The following is a 24185-nucleotide window of genomic DNA, read 5'->3' on the forward strand; positions in this document are numbered from 1 at the left end:
TTGGAATAAAATATAAAACTGGATTCATGTATTTAAATGAAATGTTTCGGTGTATGTTTACTGAAAGATTGTATGCCACAGATGGATGAGAATATGAGACAAAAAGTCATAAATCATTTCATTTTTGAGCTCTGAAAGGTCCAGGAAGACCAGGTGGAACTAGAAATATTGCTGTGGCCATTTAAAAAAATATTATCCACCACATAACCATTTACTTTGATATTTAATTTTTCAATTTTAGTTTAACACGTGTTAACATCATGAGTTAAAAAGTTTATATCTGGAAAAGCCTCCATTATGGACTACTACATTTGAAATCTATTTAATGATGAATTTTCCTTTTTACATCCCCTATAAAGAGGATGTATTTAATATTACTCTGGCTGTCATCTAAGCTCTTCATTTGATACATAAACTAAGTCCATTGGTAGTAAATGACTTGCCTAAGGTCAAGAACCCCAAGGATCCTTAGCAAAATGTTTTAATTCTCCTAAGATATTCCAAAAATAATATACTTAAAGCCACTGATCCAAAATATTGATTTATTTCTCAACATGTACTACTCTGATGTTCTGCAGAATATCAGCAGACATTTGGCAAATTGGGATTCTTTAGTTAAATAAGTTAACAAATGTTGGGTTAAACAAAGACTCTTAGCTATATCAGTGAACTTTATGCACCTCCAAGAGGAGAAATACAGTAGACAATTGGTTTTGCAAACGTATTTGACCAAAGATGCCACTTTCTACCCACAGAACACAGCATACAACCAATGAGAAATACTCTCTTGTTTTCTAGAGTCTTGTCTTGCTTCCTGAGAATTTATCATCATACCACCACCAGAAGGATTTTTCTAAAATCTGACCTGGTTATGTAGCCCCTCAGCTTATACCCTTTCAACAGCTCCCTTCTGCCAGCCTGTCAAGCCCACTCTTTGGCATGGCATAATCCTCCATTACCTGTACAGGTCAGCTCTTACCTCACCTGGAACTTTATACTCCCACGTTGTGGCTTACATCCTCTTCTCATCCCTACACACCTGAGTTATACCACACATTCACATCCATTAATGTTGGGGTGGGGCATGGCAATGAGTTCCTTAAGAGGAATATCTGAGTCCCCAGTGGTCTCTGGGTATAGGCTTGCATGGATATAGGAGAAATGACCTCTGGTTTTAAAATTTGTTTTTATTATTTTTTAAACAACCCTTTAAAAAACCCTTCTGAGCCTGGAGACAGCACAAAAGAGAGCAAGGCCTAGTTTTGGCCCATAGGCCACAGTTTGCTAACTCTTGAATTAGAGGACAGCACAATTCAGGATATTCAAGGTTGCCCACAATGAGTACTGCCTAGAACATGGAAGGAATATGAAGGGTGCTCCATGCCTAAAAGCCAGAAGCCAAGAAGCACAAGGGGCTCTAACAGATTGGTTGAGGTATAGCAGTGAAATAACCAGGCAAGACAACCCCTGGCTCATACCCCTTCCCTCATTTGAGACCAGATAGCTGAGAAAGGAGTAATGTTTCCAGGTGGAAACAATGAATTAGGACAGAGGGATAGGGTATTATTTCTAGGTGCTAGTAGCATTCAGGAAAAAAAAATAAAGAATACATAATCCAGAAGACCAGCCATAAATGGGTCCCAAACAGCATCATCCCATGTTACTATACCATACTCTGAAAACATTATCAAGCACAGCTGTAGCAATTATATTCTCCCTTCAGCATGGGTGAGCTGGGTCAGCAGAGAATGCAGACCAGCTGGCAGAGAGTCTCACACAAAAATGAGCTCACTAACAGCAATCCAGCTGAACACTGGAGAAATGCAAATTAAAAAGACCAACAAAAAAATTTGCAGAATCCACAGAAGAAACAAAAAAGCAGTATTAAATATAATTATTATTCTTGGAAAGATAAAAGTAGAACCATGAAATGAAAGAACTATTAAAAAAATCCAACATATTTTAAAAATATTTTAACATTATATACATATTTGTACATAGTAAATATTTTTAAAGTATGTATTTTTAAATAAAAATAAACTTTTGAAACATTTATTAGAAGGACTGAATAAGCAACCCAATGTACAAGTTTTAGAGAAATACATTAAACAGAGAAATTATCCAAGAACTTAGAATGAAGAGATGAAAAGTATAAAAGAAATGTTAAGAGACAAATGAATCCAACTAGAAGTTTCATCATCTTAAAAAAGTTCCATAAGAAGAGAAAAGAAAGAATGGTAGAAAGGCAATATTTAAAGTAGGAGCTGAGAATTTCCTAGAATTAAAAATACACATGAGTCAATAAGGCAAAAAAGCCTATCATCTACTAAGTAGGATAAGTAAGGAAAATAAACATCTGCACACACATGTACATATATCTCTTGATAGGGAACAGTAAAATTTCTGAAATATTAAAGTAGAGAAATAACAAATGCAACTAGAAAAAAATATAAATCAAAGGATTAAGAAGCAGAATAATATAATACTTCTATCAGCATTAGTAGGTGTAAAAGAACAATGAAGCAGTATCTTCAAAGGCCTGAAGAACAAGAATTTTGTGCCTAGAATTTTATATCTAGCTAAACTAATTTGCATTTAACATGACAATCAAAGGACATTTTTGGATAGGCAAGCACTCAAAGTTTGCACCAAAGTTTACCAACATGGGTGTACTTCAGCAAGGAAAAAACAAACTATTCACGATAGCAGTGATATATAAGAAACATTATTGGGAAAATTTTTACAATGTTTTTTTGTTTCCCAAATAAGAAATGAGCACGGGAAAAGTTATTTACTAACAATCTAAGAAGTTAAAGGAAAAATAACACATGAGAAGTGGGGAGTGGGAATCTGAGAAAAGTAAAAATATCTTAAGCTTCTTAGTTTAGCAACAAAGGGACTTAGAAACTAGAAACTGATTTTTTTCTCTAACTGCTTCTAAAATTAATAAGTTTTAAAATTTAAAATAATTAGAACAGCAAACCAGTAGAGGGAAAAATAAAGTATATGTATACAGAGACATAGCAGAAGGCATAGGAGGGCTATAGAACTACTCATGCAGGTCCAAATGCCCTGTCTACTTGTTCCTCTACAGCTCAAGCACTGCCTCCATCTAGACCGTTCCTAAAAACCTCACATCTCTCCTTTTGCCCACCCATGATCCCACCATACACTGAACAAATTTATATTACAGTATCTATAATACTTCTTCATGTTTGTTGTTTACAAACCAATCTTGCTCATTAGGCATAAATTCTTAAGGACTAGAACAGCCTCCTCCTCATTTCTACATCCCTTCCTATATCACAGTTACTCAATGTTTGTTGAATGGATGAAAATAGAGGCAATTTTTACATACTTAAAACAACTAGAGAATTGATTGTACATGACCAAGGTTATAACTTATAATAAATTATTTGTTGCAAGAGGCTAAAATCCATGTCTAAGTCACTACTGCATTTCTGACAAAGTCATTCTTGGATATTTTTGTTAAGTTTAGAAATCAATTGAAATCAGGATGTAGGAGGACGTACTAGACAATATTAAGGTGTCTTCCATCTCCAAAGCTCAGAATTTAGAGAATAACTTTAAGAGACACTTTGACTGATTGTCCCTGAAATCGTACAACACCTGCAGAAGCTCTATGTCTTCTTGGTTTTCAGACCCAGGAGTATTCTCCATCAATATGGCGGACATCACTCGCACATTCATTTTCACCATATCCAATTCACTGTGCAATTTTCCAATCTGTAGAGAGCAACACAATCACCAGTCAGTGTGGTGCACAGAGAATAACTACCTTGTTTCCTGCCCCCATGGGACATTTGCTGGAAGAAAAAATACTTCTGCAAAATTTAGTATTTTCAAACTTAAATTTAATTTCATATAAATATACACATAATTATTTTACAATGTATACCTTGTCACCTTGTAAAAGGACTTGAGATCTCATGTAATAAACCCCAAAATATGCTTTACGAATTTTAGAAATGAAAGGAAAAAAAAAAAAAGGTTAGAACCCAATATGGAGAGGGGAGAAGTACTAGGTACCTAGCAGAAGAAGGTACCAGAAACCTGGATAAAATGGCAAAAGTTATCCTGAGTTTATCCGACAGGATAAAAGAAAAACAAATGAGGGTTATCTAGTTCTCATGGTATTAAAGAAGAAAGAATAAAGAAACCTTTTTCCTGTATTAAATTCTAAGAGGAATTAGTCACATGAATTTTTATATAAGAAAAAAATAATAATACAAAGTCTTCAATTATAGTTCCTTTATAGTGGAACGGAAATGGGCTTCATACAATAATTGCTTATCTGTACCTTGGACAAACTGATATACACAAAGAAGTAAATACAATTCAGTTGGCATAGTAAATACAAGTAATAAGACTACCATTTACAAAACTCTCTGAAATATGTGACAGTCCTACCAGAAGTAACAAGAATTAGCTGATGGACACTAGATCCAGTCCACAGTTAAGGCTCCACAAAGCCATGAAAGCTACTAGGCAAGCACAACTCTTACAAAGTTGGGCTTTGGAAGTAGACAGAACCAATGGGATTAATCCTTCTTGGAACTGAACTATAAGTCACATAGTATGACTAAGCCTCAGTCTCTTCATCTGTAAAATAAATGTACCTACATCTCAATGTTGTTAACCAGAAAGGACAAACTGTATATAAGGTGCTTACAAATCAATAAATACAGTGATTGTTGTTGTTACCTGTTCTGGGACCAATGTAATAGTCGAGTTCTTTGGAGCAATTACAGAAGAAAGAGCTGGTGCAGTAGGGACAGATGTTGGAGGATTTGATGAGATTTGAGCAGTCTATGAGTATAAAATATGGTAATATTATTATGTGAATTAACATAGCCACCCAACGCCAAGTTTTTTCCATTCAGCTAACTCAAGCACTCTCAAACAAAGTCCTGTGTACAGGGTATCTGCCCGGAGTAAATCATCAACTACACAACCTGTCCAGCATTTTGTGAAGAATGCTAAGCAAATGAGACGCCCATAATAAAGCAAGTATTCAACAAAAGGTGGCTATTAGAATTATCATTTACAATTTAATAAAATGCCTTTTTTTTTTTTTTTACCAAGGGTTTAAGTGATAAACTGCCATGTGAGATTATTGATGCCTTCTCTTTGGACTGTTAATAACAAATGATAGCTCAATTCATGTCAAGTCTTTTTAAGCCACAGCTGACAAGGCATCTCCTTCTCCATCAATGACCCTCCTTGGGTCAATGCCACATCTCCAACCTTGGGTGGCAAGGTGAAAGCTCAAGGCTCTAGGCCAGTGCTTCTCAACATAAATGTGCAGAGAAAATACCTAGAAATCTTGTAAAAAGGGAGGTTCTGATTAGCCTAGGGTGGAGCAAGCCAAACAAACTTTTACACTTTAAGTAGCAAAATCCCAAGTCTCAGTTATTCTATGAGATATTGCAATATCCTTCTAATAAATTCATCTTTTTGCTTAAGCTTAAGTGGATTTAGGGTTGTCTCCTGCAATGAGAAAAGACCCAACTGATAGACTACTATACTCTCCATGGGTCAAAGAAAGGCCTCTTACCTCTTGTCTTGCTGTTTCAGCCTCTGCTTCTGAGGGAGGAAACTGAACGCCTTTCTTAAGCAGGTCGAGGTATACTTCTTTGACTTCGCTTACATCCACACCTCCTGGGAAACCCTGTGACCAAGCCTGAGTTCAAGAGATGAAAAAGTTCAAGAGATGAAAACGTTCCAAAGTTAAAACAGCAACAAAACCAAAACACAATTCTTTTTTTTTTTTTTTTTTTTTGAGACAGTCTCACACTATTTCCTGGGCTGAAGTGCAATGGCACAATCTCAGCTCGCTGCAATCTCCACCTCCCAGGTTCAAGCGATTCTCCTGCCTCAGCCTCCCGAGTATCTGGGAATTACAGGCGCCCACCACCACGCCTGCCTTATTTTTTGTATTTTTTAGTAGAGACGAGGTTTCACTATGTTGGCTAGGCTGGTCTGGAACTCCTGACCTTGTGATCCACCACCTCGGCCTCCCAAAGTGCTGGGATTACAGGCGTGAGCCACCACGCCCAGCTGAAAACACAATTCTTAAGCTCCTGATAGAAAATGAGAGATCAATAATTATGTACCCCACTCAGAAAGAGAAAGCTACTTTTGAATGCCATGGGCAAAATGCTCATTTTCAAAGGCTAGGAAAATATAAAATATTTTATTTTTATTTTTTATTTTTTTTGAGATGGAGTCTTGCTCTGTTGCCCAGGCTGCAATGCAGTGGCGAGATCTCAGCTCACTGCAAGCTCCACCTCCTGGGTCCACGCCATTCTCCTGCCTCAGCCTCCCAAGTAGCTGGGACTACAGGCACCCGCCTCCACGCCTGGCTAATTTTTTTTTTTTTTGTATTTTTAGTAGAGACGGGGTTTCACCGTGTTAACCAGGATGGTCTCAATCTCCTGACCTCGTGATCCACCTGCCTCGGCCTCCCAAAGTGCTGGGATTACAGGCATGAGCCACTGCGCCCGGCCCAAAATATTTTAAATCAGACTTCCATGCCTCAAAATCTTGAAGAAACCCTAGGATATATACTATCAATTGTTTTTTGCTGCTCTGAATCCAAAATTAACAGATTCCAAAACAACATCAGTAGCTCTTTTTCCAAGTAACCTTGAATTAGTCAGTTAGTTGGAACAGTTTCCCAACCTGCAAAATGAACATACACATCATTGTCTTTCCTATTTGACGCAGATAAAATAGAAACTGAGAGGAAAGTAGGGAAATGACTACAAATCTTCAGAAAAAGTGTACCATCCAATGCCAAAAAATTATTATTACACAGAAACTAAAAATAGCAAAAATGCTTTTCTGGCTCAATCCAAGACATATAAAAGATAAGCAAAACAATCAGGAGGTAAGCTGTGAAATCCCTAATCTTAGAAATTTACCATCCCATGAGGTATACGACAGACTTACCTTAATGAAATTCAAGATTCTATTCTGAATGTCTAATGGCAAGTTGTATCTAGGATTCAGTAGCTTAACTAAATTCTCTTTAACAAATTCCTTCTTCACAATCAGAGACTGGAAACTTGGACCACAGTTCTGCACGCACATGTCAATAAGCTAAATTAGAAAAATAAATTAAACATTGTATTTATCTGGCAAAAACCACCTCCTAAAAATGTAAGGGAAAAACTGCTCGATAATAATTTCCACCAGCATACTAATTAACAAACATAATTTAGTATCTACTAAAATATATGGCAAAATGTTAGGTTCTGGGGATATCTGGAAATATGAGCATAATGTAACAGTCTAGAGGACAGACTTATCGAGGAGTCCCAGCACATCCAAAAGGGAATTAACCAGCAATGCAGAGTACTAAATGCTAAATGCTGAAGGGACGTGCAGGCCAAACATATGAGCTACAGATGGAATAATATCTGTCACAGTTTACCCAGGGTAGCACAGGTATATTCCCAATGTCCTGTTTATTAATGATGACACACCCTTTCACTTTCAAAAATGTCCTGGTTTGGATGATGAATTACACACTCACCCTAGCTATAGGTCCTTATAGGCAAGAGTGATTATTTAGGGCTAGGTGGTCTTACAAGACTTTTGGAAAAGGCTAATTGGAAGCTGGGCTTTGCAAAATGGCTAAGAACAGTAAAAATGAGTATAGAGCTATATTCCAGACAGAGAAATTGTATGAAAAATATATAAATGTGGAAAAGTGGGTAAGTTATGAAGGGGAAGATAAGTACTCTGGTCTGTCTCTAGCAGAGGCATCTTGATAAAGGTAAATTGGGGACACTGGAAAGATAGGGTAGATAAAGTCTGTCCAGGTTGTAGAGAAGTTTGTGTGGCAGTGCAAAGGGTGTGGATATTATCTTGAAGGCACTAAGAAGTTACGGAGGGTCTCTGTTAGTTTGTCACCATCACACCTTTACCCTGAAATTGAGGAAAAGGTTAATGTGTGCAAAGTAATATTCTGGATAGGTTGTCAGGCAGCACTCTGCAAAGGCAAGTGGAGGGAGAAGAAACCTGGAATGACAGAAAGATCCACTAGCAACCCACTAGTTCAGGCATGATATACAAAAGGCCTAAACTAAGATGATGTGGGTACAAGAAAAGGAGTCATGACAGAATTATGAAGGAAGAACTTTGAATGATAATGCTGGTCAAAAAAGGAAGATGACTGAAAGTTAAGTGACTCTCATTCTGCATGAAGACCCCTGTGATGGAAATTTGGAAGAGGGGGTGGTATGGCTGGTCTAGGGGTAAAAATGATGGGCTGAAATTTAGATATTCTGAGTTCAAAAGATAAGGGACATTTAAGTAGGTGTTTAGCAGTGAGCTGGACACACACAGCTATAGTTCAAGAGAGTGAAGGACCAAAAGTGAGTTATCAAGGCTGCCTACAATGAGAAGAGAGGAGGAAGGGCTGAAACACTGGGGTTCACCTATTACACGGGCCAACAAAAATCCAAGGAAGGCAATCAAAGAGTAACTGACAGAAAATGAAGCACAAAATCAGGAGTACATAAGGCACCCCTTTGGTAAAGTCAAAAGAAAAGTTTCCTGGAGGATGGGGTGTTATACAGTTAAGAATATGCACTAAGGAACATCAGTTCCCTTGAAAAACACATTTGCAATTAAGCAACATGAGCAGAAACTTGACTAAGAAAGAATGAGCCAATACTGAAGAACTGCATGCAGAAAGTAGATTTCTAAAAGCAATCTAAAAACAAAATTAAATCTTTAGTTTCCATGCTACCACCTCAAATTAGAAAGGTCATAGAAACCATAACATGACCAGGATAATCATCTCTGCAGAATAGAAGCCCTAAAAATGGACTTCATGCCATGCTTTGTCTTTGTATTTTTAGTCTCTCTTCAATGGAAATACATAAAGTGGCAGCAGGTATGAACGCTATAGTTTTAAAGCACTGTGACCAAGAAGGTAATCAGAAAATACAGAAGGTGAGCACATGTAGCTGTGTGAAACACAGCGAAAACCTTTAAGGCAAAGGCAAATAAAAACAAAATCCAAAACATACTAAGATGAATCTATACTAGTGCAGGTTGTTAAAACAAAGTTGGAAAGTTGAATAACATGCCATTTAACTTGATGGATTATTATAATGAGTATAATGAGTTTTTAATGGGTGAAATGCTGAAAGGAAAGGTGCCTCTAGCTCAATGTGAGTTTACAGAAATATTTCACCTAACTAGTTGTACAGTCTTAGGCAAATACATAGGCTCCAAGTCTCATTCTCCCTAGGCGTATTTCTTGCTAAATAATTCACAAACCAATTTTTTTTTTTTTTTTTTTTTTTTTTTGACGCAGGGTCTCACTCTGTCATCTAGGCTGGAGTGCAGTGGTGCAATCTCGACTCACTGCAACCTCTGCCTCTCGGGTTCAGGTGATTCTCATGCCTCAGCCTTCTAAGTAGCTGAGATTACAGGCATGCACCACCATGCCCAGCTAATGTTTCTATTTTCAGCAGAGATGGGGTTTCGCCACGTTGGCCAGGCTGGTCTCGAACTCCTAGGCTCAGGTGATCCACCCACCTCAGCCTCCCGAAGTGCTGGGATTACAGGCATGAACCACCGCACCTGGTTCTCACAAACTAATTTTTATCTTCGGTACAACAAGATTTTATGATAATGAGTAACACTCCCAGGAGGAACATGCACAAAATCAAAGAGTCAACATGAAATGCTAAAAATGTGAACATCTGGAGATTAGCAGTCATGCCTTTTGTGTTTTCCCATTAGAATCAAGAATGCCAGGACTAATTACTTCTGCATCACCTCCTCTATTATGTCACTAGAACCTCTTTCACCCTCCAACTCACTCAGATAAGTAATAAAACCTACTGTAGCAAATTAAATTAAAATTAAGTGTGTTGTTTTCACATATTCTGAAATTGAACTTGGTGCGAATGTGTTCAGATAACCTATATTTAGAAATAAGACAAATAAGAATGCATAAGCTGAGGTGGGATTGAAAACTCTGGAGCCAAGGAACAAAGAGAGACTGAAGTGGGTGACTCCAGGCTTCACTGATCTTTTGGGCTTAGCTGGGCAAATCACTTATCCTAAGCCTCAGTGTCCTTATCTGCAAAATGGACATAATATCTCCCTCTAGAGACTTGTTGAAAGGCCCAAATGAAACATAACAAAGAGCGTGACACAAAGCAGGACCTCAATACATGGCAACTATTTAGATAATCTTCCACGGAGAACTTCCTAGCAGGACTGAATGTGATGATTAGCTGACCTAAGTATTTTAAGAGAGGGCTGGAATCAAAAGAGATTTTCTCACTGTAAATTTCCAAACCAGGCACAGTGACAACAACCAGGTTTCAGGGCCATCAGAGCTACACCTGGGCCATGAATAGTGCCTTCACCAAGGTGACTACCCCAGCCTAGAGGCCTCAGTCTTCTCAGTCCCTCCAATTGCAACAAGCTCCTGGGAGGACAACCACATGGTTTTGTTTTGCTTTGTTTTGTTTTGTTTCGATACAGAGTCTCACTTTGTCACCCAGGATGGAGTGCAGTGGCACAATCTAGGCTCACTGCAACCTCCGCTTCCTGGGTTCAAGCAATTGTCCTGCCTCAGCCTCCCGAGTAGCTAGGATTACAGGCACGTGCCACCATGCCCAGCTAATTTTTGTATTTTCAGTAAAGACAGGGTTTCACCATGTTGTCCAGGCTGGTCTCTAACTCCTGATCTCAAGTGATCCACCCTTCTCCGCCTCCCAAAGTGCTAGCATTACAGGCATGAGCCACTGCACCCAGCCTGATATTTTGTTTCACTGGTTAATTTGCCAAAGGAGAATAAACCAAGCTTTTCCTTCATTATTATTTTCAACCACATTTTACACATCTTATGAAACCCCTGAAGCTCACTGCTTAGGGGGTGCTCCACAAAGGCCTATTAACTAATTGATTCTTAAGAACCTGTTCAACCACTTTCTATTTGACACTAATAGTAGCCTCTTGCTGAGATTTATCACAATTGACTCATTCAAGAAGAGAATACTTCCTGGCTCAGAGTAATAAAGCCTGGAAACAAAATTCTGCTGAAACACAAAACTACTCTACCGACTGATGGTAGGAAATCATAGTTCAGTCAGATTCCATTAAAGCTTAATCAAGGTTAACATGTCCATGGAGAACTCAACATGACAGATAACATAAAGAATATTTATAATTGAATTTGACAGGCTCTCATCACTTTACATTAATAAAATGGAAATGTCATATATAGGGATTACTTTTTAAAGAGTTTACTAGTAAACTTATAATTGCATTTGACAGACATGGGTGACTCCTTCTGTGACTAATTCCCCTTATAATTAAATTTGGCTTATGTGAATATTAAAGTCAGTTTTGAGGCCCTAAGCACACCTCTGCAAGGCAGGGAGTAGTCTGAGGTGAGGTGACTGGACCATTAAATACACAACTTGGGGAAATCAGCATGAAGATATGAAGAGTCAAAGGCCTATTTAAAGAAAATCCAAGGAAAAGCCAGTTGTTTTTCCTGACTTTAATGTACTGTGACCCCAAGGATGAAGGTGTATTCTGACTTGTGACTCTTGCCTGTTTTTAGGCACAGGCTTTAGATTCTCTTGTTTGCACACATTGGACAGAACCCATGAGGTAAGGGAGCTACAGATCTGAGGTGGAACAGATCATGGGAACGGCAGCAAGCTGGTAGTCAGGCTTGAGAGATTAGACTACCTGATGAGAAGGAAGAGTGGAAGCCCAAAGAGAAACAGAGGGCCAGAGGCACGACCCTCTGGAATAACCCAGCTTCCTCAGGGAGGGTCCCTGGTCCATCGGCATAGTGAGGGAACCATGATGGAAGAAGATATGGAGGTGGGATTAAGAAGCAACCACTGACACATCAAGTAGGCTGGGCACAATGGAGGAAGCGGCAAACTGTTATGAATGGTGAACACCTGTAAAAAGCAGAATAATAATGCCCCATGCTGAAATAGAGAAGAGGGCATAAATTAGTCTTATGCCCTTCTCTTCCTTACTCAATTCTCCTAACCTTTGGCACCCTTGAGATATCCCAGATATACCATGTGAATGGCTTATGTGAATATTAAAGTCAGTTTTGAGGCCCTAAGCACACCTCTGCAAGGCAGTGAGTAGTCTGAGGTGAGGTGACTGGACCATTAAATACACAGCTTGGGGAAATCCGCATGAAGATATGAAGAGTCAAAGGCCTATTTAAAGAAAATCCAAGGAAAAGAGTACATCTACCCATCTTTCTACTCTGGTTCTACAGTACCTTTCATTAGCCCTTGAGACTTCCCGGATACTAGGAGAGATGGGATTAGGTGTGTGTATGAGGGTGTGGTGCTTAATCATTAATCCAGTCAACATCTGATATACCTGGCCCTGTACTACACAGGAAGAAACTAAAGACACAAAGGAAACACAGTAGCCTGCTCTTTTAAGAGGCTTGATTCGTTCTGAGAAACAAAGAAGTATGAGGCAAGGGCATGGAATTTAGAATCTGAGGACTGGGATCAAATCTTGCCTATGCTATGTAATAGCCATTTTCATCTTGGAAATAAATCAGTTTCTCTTAGTCTCAATTTCTTCATCTGTGAAATGGAGTTAATAATAGAACTACTTCACAGGGTTCTCAAGAACATTGACAGGTGCCAGGCATTTCTATCAGTGACCCATCGTTCTGGGATTTCTACAGAAGTGCCTCACTCCTCTCTCCACAATCTCCTCCATTCTGTGACCTTCAAGAGTTAAGGATAGGTGAGAGGTCAAAAAAAAAAAAAAAAAAAAAAAAGGTGAAGGGGGAAAATGCCTTTAAAACTATATTCAGATCCCAACGTGAAGGGTTTCTTTAAAGATCAAATCATGAAGACCGTTCATTGCATTTCTGCTCATTCAGTGAGCCTATGCATGATGTCCATTTTCTTCTACATGTAACTAGAAACCAGGAGCTATGCTCACATATGCCTCAGAGTCCTCTCGATAAAGACTAATGCCCCTAAGGCAGTGTGATGCTGGCTGATTAGTGCCATGACCATGCACAGTCTTGGGCTGGGCTGAGATAAACAAAGGCGTGCAGAATAAATCAGAAAGCTACACAGCTCACTCTCAGGCAGCAGGCAGGGCTTGCAACACATACTAAAGTAAAAAGGACAACTCACCAACGTGACTGAAGAGGTCATATGGCCAAGGATGGTGGGAAAATGGGAACACGTCAAATAAGAGTCCACACTTAAATAACAGACAATACAACACACAGGAGAATTGCTTAAACCAACATAGAACATTCTCCAAATCATGCCAGGCAGCAGAACTTGGTTGGAATTTAATGAGCTGAGAGCATCTCAGGATTCCACAAAGCTGTTCAAGTGAGGTAGAAAGCTAACAGGGAGGTATTTTTCAAAATTTCAATTCTCCTCATCTTAAATTATGGTTAATTAATACATGCACAAACTTTATTATTATTATTATTATTTTTTTAAGAAGGAGTCTTGCTCTGTTGCTCAAGCTGGAGGGCAGTGGTGTGATCTTGACTCACTGCAACCTCCACCTCCTGGGTTCAAGCAATTCTCCTGTCTCAGCCTCCCGAGTAGCTGGGACTACAGGCACACGCCACCACGCCCGGCTACTTTTTGTATTTTTAGTAGAGACGGGGTTTCACCATATTGGTCAGGCTGGTCTCAAACTTCTGACCTCAGGGGATCCACCTGCCTCGGCCTCCAAAAGTGCTAGGATTACAAGCGTGAGCCACCATGCCCAGACAGAAACTCTTTTTTTTTTTTTTTTTTTAAGAGTTGAGGTCTCTCTTTGTCACTCAGGCTGAAGTACAGGGGCATGATCATAGCTCACTGCCATCTTGAATTCCTGGGTTCAAGTGATTGTCCTGCCTCAGCCCCCTAAGTGGCTGGGGCTACAGATGCAGGCTACCATGTCTGGCTACTTTTTAAATATTTTGTAGAGTCAGGGTCTCACCATCTTGCCCAGGCTATTCTCAAACTCCCGGGCTCAAGCAATCATCCCACCTCGATGCTGGGATTATAGGCATGAGCCATCACACCCAGCCAATACACAAAGTTCTTCATCAGTTCACCATGTATAATACATGTTAACCACTAATTCCCATCTCCTGACCAAGAACAATTGATTTTTCAGGAACAAGCTCTTCCCGTGAAATTAAATGCTATTACAAAGAACTAAACTTTCTTTATTCTGCAATTCTCATAAATGAAGAATTTTAACTCATACTGTACACAACTCTTAGGTAATCTATTAGCTAACCTATTAGTTTTCTCAGAATACTTGCTTCTTATTTTTTCACCCAGGATTAAAAATGTAACTATAGCTTAAGAAACTGAGTCTTACTTATAAAATTAAAGTACTTACTGACAAGGTAAGTTGGATTTCTTTATGATTGTAGTTTTTGGAAATCCTTTTCTTCAAAGCTTTCACTGCATCTTTTGGCCTACGGTAATAAATACACTGAAATCATCAATTTAGGCATTGCTGAAAACAAGCAGTCTATCTGAAAAGCAACATGCATGTGGAGAGAGGAATGGCTAAGGAGAAAACCAAGGCCTTGGTCCTACTGTGGGACCCTACACGAATGACTTAACTTCTTGAACCTAAATTTCTTCACACATACAGGCAGAAAATACCACCTACCCCCTTATGAGAATCAAATAAAATATTTTTGTACAAATCTATTACCTAGAAAGCATCACCCATGAAATGCGCTCATTCTTGTATCCCTCTATCAATGCACAGAACCAACTTATAGGAAATGCAACTTCTGAAACAACAAATGTTACCATTTTTATTAAAACTATTAGTATTTCCTGAGCACCCTACAGACAAGGGGATGTAAGAGGAATTACAACAAACTAGGTCAGCTGCCAATATGCCACAATTTAACGTTACAAATAACTGTTTATAAGGGTCCAAATTTAAGACTCTCTTTTTGTATTATCAATGAATTGGTATTATCAATGAAAATGTTCCCAGAGGAACTAAACATGGTAAATAGAATTATAGGAAAAAAACCATACACACTTAAAAGTACTAACCAGCTTGTAATCCCAGCACTCTGGGAGGCCGAGATGGGCGGATCATGAGGTCAAGAGATCGAGACCATCCTGGCTAACACAGTGAAACCTCGTCTCTACTAAAAAATACGAAAAACTAGCCGGGCGAGGTGGCGGGCACCTGTAGTCCCAGCTACTCGGGAGACTGAGGCAGGAGAATGGCGTGAACCCGGGAGGCGGAGCTTGCAGTAAGACGAGATTGCACCACTGCTCTCCAGCCTGGGCAACAGAGCGAGACTCCGTCTCAAAAAAAAAAAAAAAAAAAAAAAAGTACTAACCATAAGCACTTTCCATTTATTTATAACCAATAATTTTGATGTTTTCTTTATCAATATAAGCTAGACTAAATCTCTTTTACTGTCAGTTATCACTTTAATATGCACAGGAAAATTACCAGAATTGTGTTCCAAAGAATAACTTGTAATTGACTACATGCAAACCAGTTTGTTCTTCTTAATGACTTTTTTCTTACAACTTCGATTCTCTAAAGTTTAAGAAGTTTAAGGGCAAAAGATAGCACATGCTATAAGAATACAGCTTAAACATGGGTGAGTTGACATTCAGAAGGAAAAAAATTGTCCTGTGACAAGGAGGAAAAAAGACTGCTATATTGTTTCCTGGTTACTAAAGACAATTGCCCAGAAATAGGTCACCACCAGGAGTCAACCAGCTTCTTGATAATATTTGACGGTTTCATCAAATACTGGCCATGGGAGCTGGAGATATTCCTAAAGAAGGAAACAATCTCTCTTTTTCTATCTTTTTTTTTTTTTTTTTTGAGACAGAGTCTCGCTCTGTTGCCCAGGCTGGAGTGCAGTGGTGCAATCTCAGCTCACTGCAAGCTCCGCCTCCCAGGTTCACGCCATTCTTCTGCCTCAGTCTCCCGAGTAACTGGGACTACAGGCGCCTGCCACCACGCCCAGCTCATTTTCTGTATTTTTAGTAGAGACGGGGTTTCACCGTGTTAGTCAGGATGGTCTCGATCTCCTGACCTCGTGATCCACCCGCCTCGGCCTCCCAAAGTGCTGGGATTACAGGCGTGAGGCACCGCACCTGGCCTTTTTCAATCTTTTAAAAAGAAGCAATTTGAGCTTCACAGTGACAAAATTTGAAACTGTTAAAGAAACTGCCAAGAGGAAAAAAATGATAGTGGATTTATAGATACTCTACATGCTGAAGCAAGCAGCTGCCCCAATATTTCAATCTGACAAGTCTTCAAAAGGTAGAGGGCGCCTAATGAATGATGAAAACACTCTTTCAACAACAAAACTGAAACATTTGTAAGAGAAAACGTGCTGTAGTTCCGATGCTTCTTATCAGAGGCAAATACACGGAAACTATGCTGTACTCACCCATCCTGGGTAGTGTTAATTATGTCACAGATGTGCATGAACTGGCCCCAATCTTCGGTCTGAACTGCAGCAAATGTAGCCTTTTCTGCCAAGAAAAAGCTGTTGAGTCTGAGCTACGACAGAATAAAAAATGTCTGGTATTCCTGAAATAATCTGCCTAGGCTGCACTAGCAAGTGTCATTAAGTGTATATTGCCAAAGGGCAAAGTGATTTTTTTGGAACAGTTCTCAGTAATTCAGGAATCAATCAGAACCCAAGTTCAGAGTACTGTTGCAGCAACAGTAATGAGTGATCTATTAATAAAGACTGCAAGCACAATACCTGGCCACAGGCCCAGGCCAGGCCAGCTAAATCTCCACCTGCCTGGCTTTCAGACAAGGGAACTAGGGCTTAGTGAGCAGCTACCTACAAGGTGAACTGCATAGTGCTATGTATTTTATCATATGCAATCTCATTTAACCCACTGTTAGAGATGATGAGACAGAAGTTCAGAGAGGTTAGGAAATTACCAAAGTCATACAGTCAGTATGAAGTAGAATTGGCATTCAAATCTAGGTTGTTTGGTCTCACTGTTTGTTTTTAAAAATAATTTATTCTCTGGGGGGACAGGAGGAAAGAATTTTTAAAGGAGAGAAGTAATCTGTTGGTCTTAGGAGCCAAAATATTGGCACAACTCCAAATAAAAGTAATATATTTATTCTCCTATCTTAATCTCACGATTCCTTCTAATTTTACCAATTATTATAACTTCAACCAATACTTGCAAAGACACTGCTTATCTTGACTACGTAAAAACTTCCATTGCATACACTTTTACTATCAGTCTTAATTATTTCAAACTGGCACTGAGTAACTATCCAAACTAATAATAACAAGCATCTAAACTAACCACAGGGGCACCAGGCTGACCAGAATGCTTCTGCACTTGGAACCCTATCATTAGATAATCAGGCAATACAAGATATTACCTGGAAAGGGTAATGGAACACTCAACATGAATGCGCTAACATCTTCCTAAGAGAAGGATAAGATCCTTAAGAATGAAAACACGGGGTTCTGGGGAAAATGGAGAAAAAAACAAAAAGGATAGAGAAGGGAAAGAAAGAATAAGGACTTGTTTCGGGGAACCCCAAAGTTTGGCTTGCTTTCAATCAAGGAAAAGAACCACTTGAGGCCAGGTGCGGTGGCTCACGCCTGTAATCCCAATCACTTTGGGAGGCCGAGGCGGGTGGATCACCTGAGGTCAGGAGGTCGAGACCAGCCCGGTCAGTATGGTGAAACTCCATCTCTACTAAAAATACAAAAATTAGTTGGGCGTGGTGACATGCGCCTGTAGTCCCAGCTACTCGGGAGGCTGAGAACGGAGAATTGCTTGAACCCGGGAGGCGGAGGTTGCAGTGAGCCGAGCGCTACTGCACTCTAGCCTGGGTGACAGAGCGACACTCAAAAAAAAAAAAAAAAAAAAAAAAGCAAAAACCAAAAAACAAACAAAACTTGAATTTGGCACCAAATGGACAAAGCTTATCTTCCTAGAAAACTCCCATTCACCCTTCAAAAGCCACAGTAGAATTCATTTCTCCCTTCCGGTAAGTTTTGTGTGTTTTGCATTTTCTTGCATTGCAAAGGTGCGGCACAAAACCGTGCCGCCTTCCCTACAAGAAAATGAGTTCCCTCAGGTTTGAGATCACGTCTCACCTTGGCCTCACCAGTGCCTGATCCAGGTCCAGACACACAGCTGACAGTCCATGTTTACAGAATTAAAAAATTAAGCAGATGAATTGCTGAAGTTTCTTTTACCTATGAAGATACAGTCGGAACCCATTTCTGCTCAGGGTTCATTCTAATATCCAACAAAACACAGCCATCAAGGGAAAGCATCTCCTCAATGGTGGCTACTCTGACCATTTTATAAAGATGTGTAAACTAAGGTTCTGTTTAAGTGGTGTGTTCGGTGTCACGGCAGTTAGTAGAGCTGTGAGCTACATTTTCCAAATCTCGGCCTCTTTACTACAACTACTAGGTTCTCAAGATTTCATCACCCCACTAAGTTCCTGGCATCATCACACTTTGCCTGGCATTAATATGCACTCGCGCCACACCCAATTCCCAAGGGAGGAATCAGGGAAAAGAGGGAGCAGTGAGCTGGTGCTTGTAAGAGTCCAATCACTGGCTTCTACATACATCATGCAAGGTACATTCGGAGGAGAGAGAAATCTTTTAGGTGGATGCCGGTGTAGTCCTTAGCGGCCTGCAAGAGACCTCCGTGCCCCCAGGTGGCTCCTCTGTTCCCCTCCTCTTCACTCCAATGTCAAGCATTTTCATTCTCTTTGTTTACCCAGAAAAGCAATCTAGGTTGTATAAGCTTGGCACTATTGAAAACTGGTTTGGGGAGACCTGCCCCTCACAGTAAGGTCACATCACTTAGTCTCCCAGAGCCTCCTCTTCTGATCTGTAAAACGGGCATAACAATACCGTGCCCTAGAGAGTGTGCCTTTAGGAATAACTTTCCCCTGGCCGAGAAGTTTCTGGTGTCTCCTCGTGGAGGCCCAAATACTCCATGCCTGACTCCCGCGGTTCACCTGTTTGGTTCCACTCCCCAGGAGGCATCGAAAGGAAGGTACATTTTTGAGGACTGCGGGTTCTAGAGTGAGTTGGCCAAGAAGGAATCGGACGAAAGGGGGCCGGGTGGAATGCGGGTGCCCTGGGAAAGTTGCTGGGGGAGGGGAAGGATTTTCTCCAAGTTGGACTAACTCCGTCCTCTGCAGGCCGAGAATGGATCAAGCAGGAAAGGATCCCACGGTCCCCTGCCTGCCTGGGCGTCTCTCCCCGCGCCTCCTTACCTATGAGGTGGCCCACGGAGGTCGCATAGGGATCCCGGTGACTCTTGCCAAACGCCATGGTAGCTCCAGAGGGCCGGGCCCAGGAAATCCGCCTCCACCGCTCTCTGGCTCCCGACTCCACCCGCTCGGTACCCTTGGCTCCTCCTCTTCGCCCGAGCGCTTCCCTGGCTCTGGCGGAGGCGGTGCGTTGTGCGCTGCCGCTGCGGGGCGCGGGTACCGAGCGTGAGGAGCGGGGCGCGGGGCAGGGACGCTAGGGCGGGGCTTCGGGACGCCCCGCGCACCTGCAGCGCGCCCTGCGGGACCGGCAAGGAGGCGTCGCTGCCCGCTGCAGGTGGTACAGGCGGGCAGCGGTGGGCGTATGGAGCCTGCGAGAGTGGCGCGGCCGCCCGCTCGGATCCCAGGTGGGCTTTTCGCCCCGCGCAGGAGGAGCAGGCAGCCCAAGATCTCCAGCTTGGGAAGTAGAGACCCAGGCTTTGATCCCGCCGCTTGCTAGGCAGATTGTCACTCTTCTCTGCGCCTCTTTGGCTGCCCTTGGTAGACCAAAGATAATAAGGGGTTAATAACACAAATTTAGAATTGTGAGAATTAAGGGAAGGACGTAAACCGATTAGGTCGGTGTCTGGTACCCACAAAATAGTTAACCACTGAATAAATTGAATAACTAGAAATGTTTACCCTTGACCTGCCTTCGCCCTACAGATGCGGGAGGGGAGGTGTGCGCCCTGCCCTTTGAAGCTGTAGGTAATGTCTAGGAGGAAGGATTGGGTTCGAAGTTAGGGCTTCCCAGGAGCAGGCCCTCTTTGTCTCTCTCCTGTTTCCTCGAGGGACCACAGGGCGCCGCCACGCTTGTTTTCTAACCCCACTTTCTGGGAGCCCTGTTTTCCAGCCTGATTCTAAAAATGGGGGAGGGGCTTTCCGTTTCCTCTGGCAAGGAGGATGCTTGGTTTTAGGCCTGAGTTTGAGAAGCCCAACACCTTTCCAGCTGCCCTTTCGGAACCAGAATTTACTTCTTATTCCTTTGCATTCAATTAACATTGAATTGGCGATGTTAACAATCTCCAGCTGCCAGAGTGATGCGTCCCCAGGCCATGTCAGATAGCCATAGATGAGCTCCTGGTGCTTGTAGATCCTGTTTGCTGTAGTCTAACTGGCACCCATTTAAAGTCTGATTTTTAGCCCTGGATATGGTGACGAGGGAGACGAAGGGGACCTGTTTTGACTTATGTCCGTGGTCTTGTGAATTTTAATATAGACATCAAAACAAATTGCCATGCACTCCAAGAGGCTAACATTTAATTATTTATCTCGAACTCAATTATTTATAGTTTTTCTTGACCGAAGTGAGCCAAAACCTGGGATTCTAAAATCTGGAATGAAATATTCTTGTTGTGATGCTATTTCTCATAATGGGATTTGTCTCATCTGTAACTAATATTCTCCACCTGCCTATTCAGGGCGAGTAACTATTTCAGATGGTGCCATTTATCAACTTCCTTAGTCATCACTACAGCCTCTGCTGACACTGTTGAAACCCTCTTTTGTGACATCACCAACCTAATCTGTATTCCATGCTACAGCCTCTAGCAAAGTGTTTTGCCTTTTCTGCAACCTACAATCAACCTACAATCTCTGAAAAAGAAAGCCAATTTTAGCTTAGGCCAATGTTGGTGTCAGTGGCCTTCCATCAGATAATGAGAACTAGGAAGGAACCAAGCATCCAGAGAGATAGATTTTTAACATACTTCTATGTGGGAGATTTTTCTTTTCTTCTTCTTCTTTTTTTTTTTTCTCCTATGTCTCCTATGTCTCCTATTTGGTATCTCCAATAAACTTCAGGATTATTTTTTAAAAAATAATTACTCCCATTTCATTAACTAATTTGCCTAAAGTCACTCTCAATATGGAGGTGAATTTGGGTTTTCCTCATTTCCAAGCTTAAGCCTTTTTCCATTGCATCACACTGCCAGCCCCTGCCTTCCCCACCAGCAAGGATCTGTTGCTGATCTTGGAGAGCATCTGAAGCAACGAGCCCAGTGCTCCTTATGCAGCAATGCCAACCAGAAGTTTGTTGATTGATTTTAAACCACAAGCATCCTCCAAACATTAATCTTTAAATCACAAAGAAAGGTTCCTTGGTTTCTCTCATCATCTGTACAATTAAGAATCTCCATTGAGAGGGGAGACTAAAGGGCACCTGTTGGTTAAATCTGTTATCTCAGTGGATTCCTGTGAGTCTTAAAACCAAAGTTTTATCTGGAAAATAAACCAAAGGAATCAATATTTTCAAAACCTGAGCCAACCAGCTTTCTGTGAGTTTTATAATATCATCGGTGCACACAACTCATTTGGGGTTTGTCATTTAATTCCTGTGTGTTCCTTTGGGATCCTAGTTTTAGTTTGCAAATCAGATTAGCTGGGCTCAAATCAGCTCTCAGGTGATACAAATAATTTTGAATTCATAGGGTTGTTAGGAAAAATAATGAGATATTATGTTTATAGCACTTGGAATGATTCTGGGCATATAATAAATCTCAGTAAATATTAACTAGTTATCGTGATCATTTATCCTTCCAATCTACCAGGTGGCCTAAAATTTCCACTATTAGAAAATGGCATTTGAGGTTTGGCAATGTCTCTCTAAAAGCCACTACTTAAAAGATGCTGTTTGGGATCTTTATCTATCAGTACCTACTAGCATCAGTATAATTACACATTTGGTTTCTGTTAGCATGTTATGAATAATGTGCAACTTGGTGATCAATTCCATTGAAAAAGGTCTCATAGGAATGGGGCTCTAAAAAGAGACCATGAGCTGGGATTTTTGTGGCAGGGGTTATGAAAGGCTGGCTGCTTTGAGGTTTGTTTTGCAGGAAAGCCTTGAAAAAAGGGGTGTAGAGCAAGGGAAACACATTTAATTTCAATGTCAAATTTGGTTCTAATCCCAGGGCTACCATTTGCTAATTGATCTTTGACAGGCAAATCACTATTTCAGAACATTTATCTGTAACAATGGAACTAATCGAACATATCTCCAAAAGTAGATCTCAAGATTAAATGAGTTGCCATTTGAATGCTTTTAATAAATGCCTGGCATGTCCTTGGTGTTCAATACCTGTTAAAGCCCAAAGCTTAAAGTAGGCTTCTCTTCCCTATTTTCCATCATATCATCTTGGTTATGTCCTTTATAACACTGTTAATAATCTGAAATTGTTTTGTAAACTTGCCTTGCAAGACTTCATGTTGCTCCCTTGATCCACAAAATATACCCTTGTGATTCTATATTGCGCTGCAGCCACAGCCCTCCAGGCCAACTCTTTCCCTCAGGTCCTAAAGCAGATCTACCCAAAAAATGCAGATTTGGTGGTCCATCATCCTATAACCTACTTTAGTCCAGCTATAATACCGTTTTTAAAAGACATCGTCTTGCCGACATTAAGAACAGTCCTCTCACCTCACCTTCTTTTCTCTTCTGACACCATTTGTCACTGTTGACCTCTGCCTGCTCCTTGAAAGCATTTCTTCTCCTACCTATTATGGTGTGATGTGCAACTGCCATGTACTTCTCCTGATTCTACCTTCAGTACTGATTTAAAGCCTCCTTGTCCCCCGCCCCACCTCTCTTAATCCTCTTCTTCTGGGTTATTGTCTTCATAGCATTTACTGCTATTTGAAATGCTCTCATTTCTTCATTTGTTTGCGTATTTATAGATGTCTTCTTATCTGGCTTGGGGAGGGCACAGAAAGTTCTGTTTTGCTCATCACTGCATTACTCAGTGACTGTAACACCGCCTCGTATGTTCTATAGTTCATTACATCTAAAACTCTTTCTGTGATAAGATGCACTATTTTTTTTTTTTAGGGACAACAAAAAGGAAAAGAAAAACTGCCAGTTAAACTATGAGATACTGTTTTCTTATTATTTATAATTTTTATTTTGTGTTTATTTAAATAATGTTTTGAGAATTATTGGACCTGATATTTTGTATATATGACTCTTTTGCATATGTGAAAAAGAAAATGTAAGCAAAATAAATTAACAAAGATGGCCGGATGCCGTGATTCACATCTGTAATCCCACCCTTTGGGAGGTTGAGGCTGGTGGATCACCTGAGGACACAAGTTCGAGATCAGCCTGGCCAACATGGTGAAACCATGTCTCTACTAAAAACACAAAAATTAGCCAGGCATAGTGGTGGGTGCCTGTAATCCCAGCTACTTGGGAGACTGAGGCAGGAGAATCGCTTGAACCTGGGAGGCAGAGGTTGCAGTGAGCCAAGATCATGCCAAGATATTCCAGCCTGGGAAACAAGAACAAAACTCCATCTCAAAATTAATTAATTAATTAACAAAGATATTTCTTCTTCCCATACAGAATCCAACTCTCCAAACTCACTCCTTGACTCAGAGACATCAGTGTGTTTTTCCCCAACCTGTCATTTTTTATGCCACCATCAGCACTGGTGACCCTGCTTTTCTTTAGAGAGCTCTGCTATTGTCTCCCAATACTTTATTCGAAGCTGTTGACACTCATTTTAAGTTTTGATGGTGGTGCTTTTTAAAATCTTACTACAAAGTATCAATGAAAGCTTTTCCAGACAACAAACAGGACTCATTTTTCTTCCCAAAATGGTCCTTAAATAGATTTGGGACTGAAATATCAAGGGTGTCAGTGTCCCATAAGCCACCAGAAATGACAAGCAGATTGCACATACCCACGCAATGACAACTGTGTATGCACTTCTGCTGTTGCCTGGCTGACAGAGATTATAACATACCACAGATTGTGAGATGCATTAGAGATGTTTTTATTTTTATTTTTATTTTGGAGACAGAGTTTTCCTTTGTCGCCCAGGCTGGAGTGCAGTGGTGCC

The 24185-nt window shown here is 40.6% G+C and overlaps 1 protein-coding gene across 7 annotated transcripts in view; it reads right to left on the minus strand.

The window, feature by feature from the left end:
* TOM1L1 (target of myb1 like 1 membrane trafficking protein) overlaps positions 1 to 19569 on the minus strand; it is a 58481-nt gene extending 38912 nt beyond the window's left edge. Inside the window, exons 1-7 of one of the 7 annotated variants that reach the window (XM_008011415.3) lie at positions 19315 to 19569; positions 16475 to 16559; positions 14425 to 14503; positions 6976 to 7125; positions 5579 to 5704; positions 4726 to 4830; positions 3631 to 3747 (exon numbers count right to left, since the gene is read on the minus strand). In XM_008011415.3, the coding sequence (XP_008009606.2) occupies positions 3631 to 3747; positions 4726 to 4830; positions 5579 to 5704; positions 6976 to 7125; positions 14425 to 14503; positions 16475 to 16559; positions 19315 to 19372 (720 nt within the window). In that variant the 5' untranslated portion in view covers positions 19373 to 19569. Of the gene's footprint in view, positions 1 to 3630; positions 3748 to 4725; positions 4831 to 5578; positions 5705 to 6975; positions 7126 to 14424; positions 14504 to 16474; positions 16560 to 19314 lie in introns of those variants that run through there. The other 6 variants (XM_037993066.2, XM_037993065.2, XM_037993067.2 and 3 more) reach the window with 6 other exon arrangements.
* Positions 19570 to 24185: the final 4616 nt, after the last annotated feature.

The sequence above is a fragment of the Chlorocebus sabaeus genome, chromosome 16, assembly GCF_047675955.1.
Source record: "Chlorocebus sabaeus isolate Y175 chromosome 16, mChlSab1.0.hap1, whole genome shotgun sequence".
Classification (NCBI taxonomy): Eukaryota; Metazoa; Chordata; class Mammalia; order Primates; family Cercopithecidae; genus Chlorocebus; species Chlorocebus sabaeus.